Source organism: Crocodylus siamensis, chromosome 4 (assembly GCF_052110815.1).
Source record: "Crocodylus siamensis isolate JL-2025a chromosome 4, ASM5211081v1, whole genome shotgun sequence".
Taxonomy (NCBI): domain Eukaryota; kingdom Metazoa; phylum Chordata; order Crocodylia; family Crocodylidae; genus Crocodylus; species Crocodylus siamensis.
The window spans coordinates 148,340,138-148,354,655 of record NC_143398.1 but is presented as its reverse complement, the minus strand read 5'-3'; the positions used below and the strand labels follow the sequence as shown (position 1 = coordinate 148,354,655).

The following is a 14,518-nucleotide window of genomic DNA, read 5'->3' as shown; positions in this document are numbered from 1 at the left end:
ACAGGGGCCAGGAGGGCCCAAGACCCAACGCCTGAGAGAGTAGACCTAGGGGGAGGCCTGAATGAGTAAGGCCAAGGGGAAGGCTTGAAGATGAGTGAGGTCCAGGTATGCTGACAGACACCTGAGGCCTGAGTGGGCCATAGGCCAAGTTAGGGGTCCAGGCACATTGACAAACACCTGAGGCTCAAGGGGCATAAGGCCCAGGAGCCCCAACACTGACAGACACCTGAGGCCCGAGAGGTATAAGGCCCAGTGAGGGGGTAGAGTATGAGGACCAATGAGCCTAATGAGAGGCAAGGAGCCCAGAAAGGAGCAGAGTAGAGGTCCCTGAGAGACTAAGGCATGTCTAAGAGTACCTGAGGCCAAGTTAGTGCTGAAGCCTAGGCCAAGGTATGGCTGAGGATACCTAAAGCCACATTTGGGCCAGTGGCCAAGTAATGGGGCTGGAGGAGTTGAAGTGGTTTTGGATGCCATCTGCAAGGCATGGGACACAGTAAAGGGAAGGTTAGAGCCATGTATTAGTCCCTTGGCATCAGGACATTACATGGGCAGCCTCCTGCCTAGGAACAACTATTTAGTTACAATAAAGGCATTGCAGGTGAGTCAGGTGGGCGGGCTGCCCTAGACAGATGTGCAGGCCAACATTGTGACTAGCCTTGGGATGGCTCCTTGTCACATATCCATAGTAAAGCTTTGTTCCAGGACTGGAGTTCCTAGAAGGTGCTCCAGCAGAAATACTGTGAACCCAGTCTAAGTGCATGGCTTTGGGACTGAAAGAAAGGCTCTGCATTTACCTAAAGTATGCATGCATCTGAATAAGAATAAACGGTGATCCTTAAATACATGGTGCTATCAGTGCTGTGGCACTAGCACCCTCGACATTCACTAACTCTCTTAATTTTCAAGGCTCCTAAAAACATGCTGCAGGGCTGCTATTAGAAACCTGGAAAATGAGGGGACAGAACAGCTCTGACACTCACCGAGCCCTGCCAATTTCAAGGCTTCTATTAATAGTCCTTGGAAAGCTCATTCCCCTTCTCCATTCCACCAAGTTATCCTGGAGTACCATTATGTTTGAAATCAAATAGTGGGACCCAAAAAGTACCATGCACTTAAGTGGCTTATGATATTATCCAATACATGGATAATCAATGTTTGCTATAACAAACAGCAAATCAAAGCTAGCATTCTGTTATTCCAATACCTGAGTTACCTGTTTCCTCAGGATACATGCAAGTGGAATACATTGTAATAAACAAACAATACGTATGCAGACTCTATGGGATGGGTTAATTGGTAGGCCCATAGCTGGGGTAGAAAAGCTGAATTAGTTGCAGTGTGATAGTTTTATTTCCTCGATTTTGGGAGGTTATGACACATACTGTATGCAGAAGATCTCTAACTGCTTCACAACAAAGGTGCATGCTCCCATCAAGCCAATGGTGAAAATGTCTCTAGCTAACAGGAAGTAGATTATGGCCAAGTCAGGATTGTTTTGAATATCTGGCCAGAAGTGTCACAAAGGGAGCTGCTAGGTGCTCGATCTTATAGATATGGTACTTGAAGGGCCTTATCCCTTCCGTTTTGAAAGAGAGTCCTTGCCAAGGCTTGAAAGGCTCTATTATGTTTGCAGAGAGCAAAATACTTGAGTCATGGCCTGCCCTGCATTTCCAAGAGAAGAATTTTACCTCTGAAATCTGATCCAAGACTTCCTGAAGTTGAACTGGCAGTTTTCCCCATTAAGTGGCAAGCTGGCAAAGACTTCTGTTCACTTTGGTGAACCGTGGGTCAGGGAGTGTATGGAAGTGAATGAGAATTGATTTGACATTGCTAACGGGCTTGGTTGTTGACAAAGGAAGGTGTATTTGCAGGCAGAGATGACTGTGGCAGGATGCTGGGCCCAGGGCAAATCAGCCTGTGGAGGGCCCGGATGTGGCGGCGGCGGGAGGGCAAACAGGTGGCAAGCAGCCGGACGTGAAGCCAGCCTGGTTCTGCTGGGACCCCCAAAGTGTGAGGCCCAGGGCAATTGCCCCAATCTCCCCCCCACCCCCCGGGATGGCCCTGTTTGTAGGCCTCTCAAAGGGCTTTGGTCAGGAGTACCATTTTTGTCATAGTGCCTGCTCATGAGACTTACCCTGTGCACCAGTGCCGGCATGATAAAAGTCATAGCTTCCATTTTCCTAAACAGGAATCACTTGCTATGGAGAAATGAGAACACCCTATGGACTATCTCCATGGGACATGGTCTTTGGTCAGGATGAACAACTTGTGGCACATCTGTTGCAAGTGGTAAGGGCATCCTCTGTGTATAGCATGCAGCAGATAGGGCAGGAAGTAGAAAGCAGAGGAGTAGACCAGCCAGGGAGAAGAGTGGTAGGGGATAGAGAGCAGACTGGTACATCAGGCAGAGGAAAGAGATCAGAGTGGCATTCAGAGATGGTGCAGGGCTATGTGGCATGCTGGCCAAAAAGACTGGTCCACACAGGTCTACAGTATCTAAAATAAACTCTTTATAAAGGATCTAGAAACCAGGCTGTAACGGCTCCATCTATTGGGTGAAAATGTGAAACAATATAAAATCTACAAGAAAACCAAATTTCGATCAAAGCAGCATAGCAGCCCCAAAGCAGTTAATAGAAGCTACAGCTATGCTTTCCTGTATTTTTTCCTAATAACAACTTATATAAACAGGAAGGGGATTCAGACTTTACACACCGAGAGAGGCTGCATTTCGAGTGTCAATGCCACAAATCCCATGCAAGGGATATATGCCTTTTAGGATTTCCTTTTTCAGGAGCGCAGGGTATGCAGCAGGAAAGGAGCCTGATCCTCAACAGGATAAAAATGCAGATGAGGTCCCTCCTTTGAAAAACCCTGCAGGCTCATAATAATTAGCTGTGGTACATATACTGCCTTTCATGTCTGGGTTTAAGTTAAGAAACAGGCCAAGAGGCTTTTAAAAAGCACCTTCCCTGCTCTTCCCCCACTCTGAAGCTTTCTTTGCCCCCCTTTCAGTAGGATTTGCTTTGTCTGCCAGGATCATGATGTTTCCCTCCTTTGGTGCGAAGCCTGAAAGTAGGAACTCTGATGGACAGACCCATCCAAAAATGCAACAGCACCCAGAGGGGAGCAGCCAGGGGCTGATGCTCCGGGACAACTTCCCAAGGGAGCAGGGCCACAAATAAAGCGGGGGTCTAATTGCTCATCTCGGCCGTGTCTTCTCCTCCTCGGGGATGAGCTCGAGAGACGGGGATGGTGACACCTTGCCACCCCCGGGGGAGGACGAAGGGGAACCCCCCCCCGCCTGCAGCCAGCCCTGCGCGCCGCTACACAGGGCAAGAGCTGCCGAAGTGACCCCCGGGCCCCCACCGGGCGAGGGGCGCATCCCTGCGCGCGGCGGGCGGGAGCTGAGCGGCGGCAGCGGCGCCCCCTCCCCCGCCGGAGCCGGGCGCGTCATGCCCCGCGTCTCGGTGGCGGGCTGCAGCCCTGCCGGGGCGCATCGCGGGGAGGAGCCGGCCTGCCGCTCTGCCGGCGGAGAGTCTCGCCCTGCTCCTGGTGGAGGGGCGGCGGGCGGGGCGGCGCGCCCGGAGGATGAGCCCCGGGCCCGCCCGAGCGCCCCCCGCGCAGGCGGAGCGCGGGACGGGCTGAGGCGCCACGGCGGGCGGCCCCCCTGGAGAGAGCGGCCGGCGCGCGGGGCCCGTCCCGGGGCTGGCGGCGGGGGCGGCGCCCGGCATGCCGCGCTGCCGGAACTCCTGCCCGGCTCAGAGGTCCCCGGCGCCGCGGGCTGCCCATGGCGGCCCCCCCCGCCGCTCGGGGCCGCCGCCCGCCTGAATGCTGTGGGTCGGGCTGCGCTGCCGCGAAGCCGCTGCCCTGGCGCTGAGCCCCCGGCGGCGGCGGCGGCGGCGGCGGAGGACGGCGGCGCCCATGGCGCGGGGGCGCGGGGCGCGGCGGGCACCGCTGCTGCGCCCCCGGCTGCACGGCCTGCGGCACATGTGCTCGCGGAGGGCGGCGCTGCAGCGGCGGGCGCTCTGGGTGCTGGCTTTCTGCACCTCGCTGGGCTTGCTGCTCTCGTGGTCCTCGAACCGGCTGCTGCACTGGCTCGCCTTCCCGTCGCACACCCAGGTGCGCACCGAGTGGAGCCGCCAGCTGCCCTTCCCCGCCGTCACCGTCTGCAACAACAACCCGCTGCGCTTCCCCCGCCTCTCCAAGGGCGACCTCTACTACGCGGGCCACTGGCTGGGGCTGCTGCTGCCCAACCGCACGGCCCGCCCGCTGCTGGCCGAGCTGCTCCGCGAGGACGAGTCGCGCCTCCGGTGGTTCGCCAAGCTCGCGGATTTCCGCCTCTTCCTGCCGCCCCGCCACTACGAGGGCATCAGCGCCCAGTTCATGGACCGCCTGGGCCACCAGCTGGACGACATGCTGCTCTCCTGCAAGTACCGCGGCGAGCTGTGCGGGCCCCAGAACTTCTCCGCGGTGAGTGCGTGCGCGCCGCGCTCGGCCGCGGCTGCCTCCCTGCCGCCTCCCTGCCTGCACAGCACCCTCCGCTTCAGGCCAGGGGCAGCGGGCGGGCTCCTGAGCCTGCCCCCCGGCGCCAAGGTGGTGCCAGCCTCCAGCCGCCGCCCGAGGAGCTGTCCGTGCTGCCAGCGTGCCGGCAGGCGTTTCTGCGGAGCCTCCTGGCGCCTGCCTCTAGTCAAGCTGTCGGGTGGTAGCCGTCTTGGGCTAGCGAGGCAAAGGCAATCGGGACGCGTAGTAGAGATGATCACTTTTATTACACTGACAAGATTTTTGCGGGCACACAAAAAATCCTTTCATTGCAAGCTTTCGGGCGCAAACGCCGGTGAAGGGTGTTTGTGCCCGTATTCCTTGATTGCAGGCTTTCTGGCCGGTGAAAGGTGTTTGTGCCCGAATTCTTTAATTGCAAGCTTTCGGACACAAACGGCGGTAAAGGGTGTCTGTGCCCAAAAGCTTGTTTCTGCCCGGAAGTTTGCAATTAAAGAATTTATTTATTTATGTATTTATTTGCAAAAAACTTGTTGGTCTAATAAAAAAGATCATCTGGATGAGGAGTCCTGATTGTCTAGTTAAGCTGGCATTTGACTTTTCCCGTCCCAGACCCTCCCGCTCCAGGTTGTAGCTCAGCTCTTGACCAAAGGGGTGGGGGGAGGGGAAATGTTGGTTGCAGCACATCTTTGAGTCCAAGTCCAGTGTAAGTGGGATTTGACCCCACTGTGTTTCTTCGTCCATAGCTCCTTCAGCAGAGAAGCAAGGAATCCTTTCCTTGTTTTAAGGAAAAGTCAGAGCTTGAATGAAACTTTTCACTTGAAGCCTGTTGTCTCCTGTCTAGGTGCATGCCAGCTGGTCCCCCAGATTTGGAGAGCTCATATATGCTACAGGTCTTTAAAGTTTGTTTTGGCAGGAGAAGGGGATCTTGGGGCAGAAATCCCACTCTTTCTGCCGGAAAGTGAGGCCTGTAAATGGGATTTTTCAGAGCATAACAGGAACAAGCTGACTTCCAGCTTGTTTTCCTCAAGGATAAGGTATAGAGCAGAGAGACATGGATATTTGGTACCCTGCAGGTTTCACTGAAAGGCTGACAATTGATCTGGGCCTAAAACAGAAGAGGAACCTTCTTCTAGGTCAGGGGGGAGACGATGTTTGTTCTGACCATGAGGAAGCAATGTAGTAACAGAACAAAGTAAGCTTGGGAAGCTGAGGGCAGAATTATCCCATAGAAGTGGCCCTGTGGTCATTTGGAAACATGCACTTGTGTCTAGAAGGCATGTGGTGAAGGCCACTGAGATCAATTCCCAGTTCAAACCTGCATAGGTGAGGTTGCCTTGCACTGTGCTTGTAAGCGCAGGTAAAACAGAAAGACAAGCAATTTTTGTTTTAACATAGCATTTTGTGGAAGTAAATCAGAACACACATGCATAAATTCCTGGAACAAAACAGTATCTCTGTTCCTCTTCTGGGCTGCCCTTAATTCTCCTCAGGTCCCTTTCAGTTCTTAACCAGGTTTTTTTTTCTTGGCAATAATTGTCACAACTGTTAGCCTTAATATTAATAGCATCAAAAAAGCCTGGATTACAAACCCCTTGTCCTTCAGGCATTAGGTCTTGTAACTACCCTACCTGTATGAAAACCCTAGGAATCTGCTCCCACAGAGCTGCCTGCCAAGTTTGTTCTCTTAACAGTCCCTGGCTACTCACTTCTGTTTCTCCAAGTTCTTATTTCCCTTTCGAACTAAGACATGAATATAAATTTTCAGACAGCCTCTCTCCACCTGTTAACAACTAAAAGAACAGTGCCTCTGAACAGAGCAGTCTGACTCTCTTGATGGATTCTGCTTTAAAAGTGCCACACAGTCTCCTCACAGCTGGTAACCTCTTTCAAACACTTCCTGTGACTTTATTCCTCATATGACACTCAGAATACCTGGAATCTTTATGATTCTCCAGCCCCAACAAGCAAGCAAAGTTTCCCTGAGTGGATCCTGCTTACACATACCCTGTACACTATAGCACTGCTGTTTTGTATTTTTGTGGTCAGTAACACTTAGCAGCTTGGTTTGGTTGTCAAGCAGTAGTCCACTGTGAATGTTGAGCTTAATCATAGGGCACAGTGGAGGGGGTCTGAAAGTCTGGCTTTGGTGATTCTGCATCTTTTCTTTGGATACACCTTCAACACAGTTAACTCCTGAGCTCACCTTGCTCAGCTAAAAGCGGTCAGCCCCTTCGGTTTAAGGGTTATTTTGCAGAGTGGTTGGATTAGTGTCCAATGAATTGTACTAACTGGAGTTCAAGCATTTTCATTTATAAACATCACCACCACTAAGTGAAGGGTCTAAGTGTTTGGACAAGACTTGAATTAACATACTTTGACACTGATGACACCATTAGAATCACAAAATCAGAAAATTAGGGTTGAAAGGGACCTCAGGAGGTCATCTAGTCCAACCCCCCTGCTCAGAGCAGAACCATCCCCATTCTGTCCTTCTTGTCACATGGAGCAAATAGTCCGTTTGCCCCTGCGGGCAGGGACACTATTGGGAAAAAATTGTTTCAGAGGAAAAAGCTAACTGAATTCATTTTAAAAGTACCTCTAACTGGACTTCTGAGAATCTCCCTTCTCTCACTTCACGGTGGCAGTCTAATGCTTATTGGGTAGGAACAGTCTGCTCTTCTTGTCTGTACTGTAATATCAAGGAGAGAAGAGCACATTCTTCACTTAAATGGGCACAAACTTCTGGAAGGCTGATTTAGCCCAGATATAAGGAAAAACTTCTTTACAGTCCAAGTGTCCAGGGTCTGGAACAGACTTCCCCAGAGATGGTGCAAGCACCTACTCTGGACTCATTCAAAAGGTGTTTGGATGCATATCTTGCTAGGATCATTTGACCCCAGCAGACTTCCTGTCTATGGCAGGGGGCTGGGCTCAAGGATCTTGCAAGGTCCCTTCCAGACCCTAATGTCTATGAAATCTATGAAACATCCCCATTACTACTACCAGTGCTAGTGTGGTGAGCTTTAGGAAGAGTCAGTTACCCTGAGGCGCTGTTACTACTGCATGCAGGAGCCCCATTTAATTCCCAATTCGTTTGGTCTAGCCTGAGATGTATACCTAAAATCAAAAGAAAATATCAGGCTTGGGCGGGCGGGTGGGGGGAGGGAGGGGCAGGAGAGAGAGAGAGATTGATTCCCCATGGAATAATTTGAGTAGCAAAGGGCTGTTGAGCTAGTATATGCTTCTGTGGCTGTGGGCTGTCATGATGGAGTTTTCTTCATTAATAGAGGTGCCTTTGCCAAAAAGAGAAGAATGTTTTTTATGTCTGGTTGATTTTTTGCTTTCCTTTTGGGACATCACAGGAAAAAAAACCCTACAAGGTAACAGAGAGAAACTTATGACTACTAAGAGTGGGGCTGGCAGAAGGAAACAGAAACAATTAGGAATTAAACCTAAATTCTGAGGGGAGCTGTTCTTCTTACAGCCTACACATTTTCTCTCTTTGCTAGTTCGGTAGACCTGCTTGTCAGTTTTAATGAACTCTTATTGAAGTTTTAGAGAGCAAGGAAAAGATGATTTGTAAACATGTTATCCTGCAAAACATGAAGCCTCAAGTGCTGTTTGTGCGTGACATCAGTGAAGGATTCCAGGGAGAACAGTGTAGGAATCAAATGTAGACTTCTGTTTAATATAATCAACCTCCCAGTTACTAATGTTTGCAGTGCCTGCTAAATGCAAACGAAGAAGACTAATGAATGTGGCTTTTCTCTCCTTCTCGATAATGTTGCAAAGCATAGCTTTCAATATCTACCTCCGGGAGATTGAAGCTAAGTGAGCTGTGCATCAAGAGTAAGACCCGCTGTAGAATGGGGAACTTTGGAGGCACAAATCCAGAAAGGGACCTATGTACATCAAATGGACACGATCTGTGTCTACATTCAGCTGCTTCTGCTGCCAAGCTGCCAGAGTATGTGCACTACGATGTGCCTCTGGCACAGCTCCATTCAGCAGCTGAACCACCAGAGCATGCCGAATGGACCACAGCAGCCAGTTGATAGGACCAGACTGTGTAGTTGTGCCTTCAGCCTGATGCTGGGCAATGGCAGTAGCCTTTCTCCCCTTTGCTGAGTTGCATGATTCTGATGGCAGGAAGTGTGTTTCATCCCCACACTCAAAGTTCTACCAGGAAAACTTTTAATATGGAATATACCCAAGGCAGAATTAAGTGTCCCCAAGCCTGGCTTGGTTGCTGTCTAATTCTGAATAAGCTCTCAATACTAATATGCTCAGGTGCCCAATATTCTGGATGTCCAAGCCTGATGCTTCTGAGCAAGCAGGTTCCTAGCTTCTGCCTAAACCCCAGCATGAGACATTTCTCTAGCCATCACCCTTTGATCAAGTAAGCATTCTCAGAGCATACTAGAAATCCTCATCTGGGAGGTGGGAACCCAGAATCAGCTCCTTCCTCTAACTGAGGAGCTCAAATCCAGGATCCAGATCCAGAATGGACCATATCTCTCAAGATATGGGATATCATTCAGCTGTCCCATGGGGATAGTGCTGCTGGGAAGAAAGAATTCTAATTCAGCTGTCTAACACCACAGACAGACTCCTGGGTCATCTGTGATGCATGGAGGCAGTAGCTGCTTCCAGCTGCCAGCTTTTCTCCCTCCTTCCTTCTTTCCCACAGTCAGTGCCTAGGGTGCTCGCCCTGGCTGGTCCATCCTAGTTTTGCTGCTGCTCAAGTCAGTGGCCAGAGAGGGCACAAATGAGTAAATGGCTAATTGACTAGTCTTGGTTATGCCAGTGAGGGAGGCAAGAGACTTGACCTATTTGTTTGTTATACTGTGTGTCAATGATACTCAACATTTTGGCCCTGCAGGCCAGATGAGCAGCATGGGGTCAGCCCATGGGCTGGATTGGGCCATGGGGCTCTGTACTACCTCCTCCGAGCTCCACATGCTGGGATTGGGTCCCAGGGGTCTGGTGCCACCCACTCCTGCTCTCCATGTGCTGGGATTGGGTCCCAGGGGTCTGGTGCCACCCACTCCTGCTCTCCATGTGCTGGGATTGGGTCCTAGGAGCCCAGCACTGTCCTCTCCTGCCCCCTGCATGCCATGATTGGGTCCTAGGACCACACACTGCCCCTTGCTTCCCTCATGTGCCAGGGTTAGGTCCTGAGGGCCCAGCCAAATTTCTGGAGCCCTGTAGGCCAGATGACATGGTGCTATGGGCCAGGAGTTGAGCATCTCTGCCATATTTAATTATATAAGCAGGTCTTGGAGCAGGGATTTTAATTTCCTTAGCCAGAAGAAGGAAGGTATCTGGCTGAGTGAGTGCTCTAACCACTGGCATACTGTTTTAAGGAGACCATGACTAACACCACTTCCTCTGCCTGCCAAAAAGGTTCCCCACCACCCCCCGCCATAAATGCATGGTAGAAGAGGGTTACAATGCCACTGCAGTGAGAAGTAAGCAGTTGGTTGATATATGTTCAGAAGATAATAAGCAAAGGATCATGCCCCAAGCAGCAGAGGACGGCTAACCCCTTACACTCCATGTAATTCTGACCTAGGAGGAAATTTCTGCTTTGACCCCAGATTTGATGATCATTGTGACTCTGACCAGAAAAAAAAAATGTTCCTCAAGCCAGCAACTTATGGATTTTCTAAGTATTGGCAGAATTACCAGTGTACCTCACTTAACCTCCAGTCTTAGTTATGGCCAGTGTTCCAGTACTTCAGAGGAAAGCAGAGCCTCCCTCAGTCTCCCAAAGCCAGTAGCATTCATGAGGAGGAAAATAACAAACCCTTCCTGACCCCATATGGCAGCCAGCAAAATCCCTGAGGCTTGGGCTTATTGGACACCTTCCACAAGAGCTTCTATACACCACTAGAGGTGCACTGATAGAGGTTTTCTGGGCCAGTACCAATTTTTAACAACCCATATTGGCTGATACTGATCCAACTGCTGATATGTGACCTAGCAGCACAGACAGCAGTGTCTGGCTGGTAGGTCTGTTGTTGGGGAAGGGAAGGGAAGGGGCATGGGCCCCCATGGTAAGGGGGGGAGTGGGGCTGGCACTGGGACTGGGGCAGGAGTAGAGGCAGACACTACCCAATCCAGGCATGTGGCGCGTGGGATGGAGCTGTGGCTCATCCAAGGGGTGGGGGGGTGGCTCCCACTGCTGCACACACCCTGGAAGTACATGGGGGGGCCATGTGCCCCCCAGATCTTTGTGTGGCACAAGGGTGGGCTGCCACTATGGGCTGGGGCCAGTGGCAGTGTTGGGCTCTTCCTAGAGGGAGGGTTGGGCTGGAGCTGTGCTTTGAGTGTGTAGTGACAGTGCTGGGAGGGGAGCTACAATTGATTTTGGAGTGGCTGTAGCCCCTGCCTGCAAGTGCTGCTGTGACCCTCCCTGAGTGCAGTCCCCCTCCCTCCCCCCAGGAAGAGCCTGGTGCTGTTCCTGGCCCCAGCCTGCAGCAGTAGCTCACCCTCACCCAGTGCACAGAGCCAGAGGGCATGCACCCCAGGAGCTGTCCCTCAGACAAGATACTTGTGGCTCCGTCCCATGTCACATCCTGCCCCAGCTGGATGGGGAGGGACCTCCCTCACCACTGGGGCCTCAGTCTTCTCCCTTACACTCCTTCCTTCCCCCACAACAGACTTACCAACCAGATGTTGCTCTCCACGCTGCCAGGCTGCACTTCTTGCCGCCTGTGTGCTGCAGTGCAGCTCTGCTCTTGCACAAGGCATTTATGAGAGATATTATTGGCCACATCAGCCAAAAAAGCTGATTGCCGATAATGTCAATTTTCCTTATGTTGGTGCCAATGCAATATGGGACCAACGTATGGGTGCACCTTTATATACCAGGACCCTGAGGTTAGACACATGACTTGACATCACCCACACTGATCAATGAGACAATGTCCTGTCCCATCATACCAGCCCTTACATTAACTTCTTTATTTTATTCTTAGAGCTTCAGGTTCTTTGTCCTACTGCTTTTGCCTGAAGTCTTTTCCAACTCATTACTCCTCTGATAGTTAGAGATCTTATGATATGCTAGGGGTCAGTAACATTTTTATTGGGGGGAGGGGGAAGGGGCTAGAATGACCTGGGTTGGAGGTAGGCAGGCATTAGGACTCAGCCTCTGCCATTGCTTTTCTCTGCTGTTCAACTGAGCACGTCAAAATCCCCCCTCCATCAGTGTCTGTGGTGCTGGACTGTGGCAGGGCATGAGCAGAGCTCCCACTCTCCTGGAACCCAGGCATCTAACGTCAGTTTTGTGCAGGGAGAGGCCCTCACCTCTGAATGTCATCAAATCCATGGCTCCATGGGCCACACCCAAAGGCTCTGTAGTTCATATCTGGGCTATGGGCCATAGGCTGCTGACCAATATGGTATCCTGTTTGAATTTATCCATAACCAGATTGTAGCCATTTAATTGTGTGCTATTGTTTTTCTGTTAAAAAACGTTCTCCTTCCTTAATATTGTCTCTACAAAGTTTCATGTAAAAGGTGATCCTATTTCCTCTTAAAGTTTGTTTTGCTTAACTAAGCAATCCAAGCTACTTTAATTATTTTGTATAAGAAAGGGTCTAAATTTCCTTGACAAGCTTAGTTCCCCTCTTTGAACTTCATCCAGCTTAAGTTCGTCTTTGAACACCACTGACCAGAACTGCACACCTCTCTCTACTGTGTATACCCTGGCTAATATATCAGATTGTATTACCCTTTTCCACAGCTGTATCACACTTGTGCTTCATGATTACCCTACCATCAATGATATACAACCACTTCAAAATAGACGGATGTATTTCTCTTTTAATTGCTTTTTTCTGTATTGCACAACTAATTTGTGGAAATCTTTGCTACTGGATATATTGGAAAACAGGTCAAATGAGTTATTTTTCTGAGAAGCAGATTTTACCCTTTTTAATACTTGCATAGTATAGTTGCTCTGAGTGTATTTGAATGGATATTAATAAAGGGCAAAATTTGGCCTAATGTCCTTAGTTATGGTATCACAAATAACATGATTATACCCAGGTACAGATGGAGTCCAGTTCATTCCACTTGTGTGTTGAAATATATGAACTAATCTTATCTTCTTGATTTAAGAACCCTTCAAAATAGAACTAGTCATTTTATTTGCAAGATTGACTAGAAAAATCATAGGTGGCGATATACACATTACAATGGACACATATGCAAATTGCCTTGAAAGATGGGACATTTCATTCTGTTTCCTTATTACACTTTTGTGAAATAAGCCATGTCAAGCGCTGTGATTTATAGGGCTATTTCAAAGGCTCTTGAGTCAAAAGCTGTTAGTGTTTTTATTTGTTCACCATTTGTATTAGACCAGTTATTACCTACTCCCCAAATAGGACCCTTATGGAATAATAACTGGATAGAGATTTCTAGGGTTCCAAGCCTAACTCAGGATCTGGCCTGCTGTTGCCATTAGTTTTGGAAAAGAAATATATACATTTAATTACTGTGCTGTGGGGCTGAAGTTTTAAATATGCTACTGATCCGTGCAACTGCCATTTAAAAACTACAAAGTGAAGCCAGTTGGATCCAACCCAATGTTTTAGCATGACACTGCCAAGGTCACGCTCTGCTTACTAGATTGAAGTTGTACTAAATAATTTTATTTTTGTATTACAAGTGCATCCCGGGATCCAAGCAGAAATTGTGGCTTTATTGTGCTAGGTGGTATAAAACAGACAGAAGAGAAGCCTTGTCTTGGATTCAGCGAGGAGGGTGGGCCTTGCCCAGTAGCATAAGTAAGAGTTGCAACTGGAACATGAGCCCTAGGCTCTCAGCATGGGGGAGGAATGCAGAATGGAGGCAGGTGGTTTGAAGCTCCAGTTTTGCAGAGTGGAAAAGGGGAAGGCATCCTGTTGTCAACCTCCCCCTCCCTCTTCCCATAGGAGATGCTGCTGCTGGGAAGGGAGGTATTACCAACAACAGCCAGGTTAACCTTTCCTCGCCCTGTAGGCACTGCAAAATGGGGTGGCTTTGGAGGGTCACTCGCCATGTAAAACTCTGTTAGTCATGGGCCCAGGGAAGGATTAACCTGGCTGTTGGCAGCACTGTGTCCCCTTGCAGCAGTGTCCTGTATCTGCTCTGAGCAGCCAGTCTGAAGTCCATCTACTTCCACTCCAGTGCTCTACAGCCATACCTAACAGGCATGCCTCTACTGTCCAGGGCACAAACTACTAGTTACACCTCTGGCAAAGCGTCACTTTCAAACGCCTGTCCCCAAAATAGAATCCCTAAACTTGAGTTCAATTCTCAGGCCCCTTTACAATGCACAGGGAGAGCAAGAGTTCTGCACAGTGCATGGGGAGAGTGAGGCTCCTGAGAACAGGAGCAACAGCAGCCGGTAGAATGAGCAGGGACCCACCCCAGGTACCCCAGAACTAGTGGGGTCTTAGTTGGAGTCATATCTGGTTCCTGCATCCTAATCAAGCTTTGGTATGTGATGTACGCTGAATTATTCAGTGTTGACACAACTGAGGTGATGTTGTGAATGCCCAGAAGCTGAGGTTTGGGTTCCAGAAGATCAAGATCAAGCGTAATGTTGAGGTGCCTATGGATTTTAGGCTCTTCCAGGGTTAGGTGGCAGCTCAGCTAGGGGTTTTCAGGATCATAGGATTGGACTTAGGTGCCTAACATGGGACTCCCTACTACCAAAACTGACTCCAAAGTAGCTTAGAATCTATGCAGCACAAAATTTTAGCCACTTTCTTGTCCTGCATGCTAATAGCTTTTGTTCAAAGCCCAGAATAAAGGCAGCCCTGTTGCTCAGAGCAGACTGACTGTTTCTAGAAGGCATTCTTGCAGTGTAAAGCTAGCTAGAAGCAAGGGGTAAAAGATGATATCTTTCAGTAATAAAAAATTCTACTGCATCTCCTACAATAAGGAAGAGTAATCCAATCAGACATTCATAAAGCCAGCATCCTTCAGGAAGTTCATGTGATCTATCAGAAGCCAAGAT

At 49.7% G+C, this 14,518-nt stretch overlaps 1 protein-coding gene across 4 annotated transcripts in view; it reads left to right on the top strand.

Annotated features, from left to right (window-relative positions):
• The first annotated feature begins 3,686 nt into the window (after positions 1-3,686).
• Positions 3,687-14,518, top strand: part of LOC149866763 (acid-sensing ion channel 2-like) — a 447,342-nt gene continuing 436,510 nt past the window's right edge. For all 4 annotated transcript variants that reach the window (XR_016441947.1, XM_090044135.1, XM_090044134.1 and 1 more), the window contains exon 1: positions 3,687-4,473. Coding sequence is in view for 3 of the 4 variants with exons in the window: in XM_090044135.1 (XP_089900261.1) it covers positions 3,832-4,473 (642 nt within the window). In the remaining variant the exon portion in view is untranslated. The remainder of the gene's footprint in view (positions 4,474-14,518) is intronic.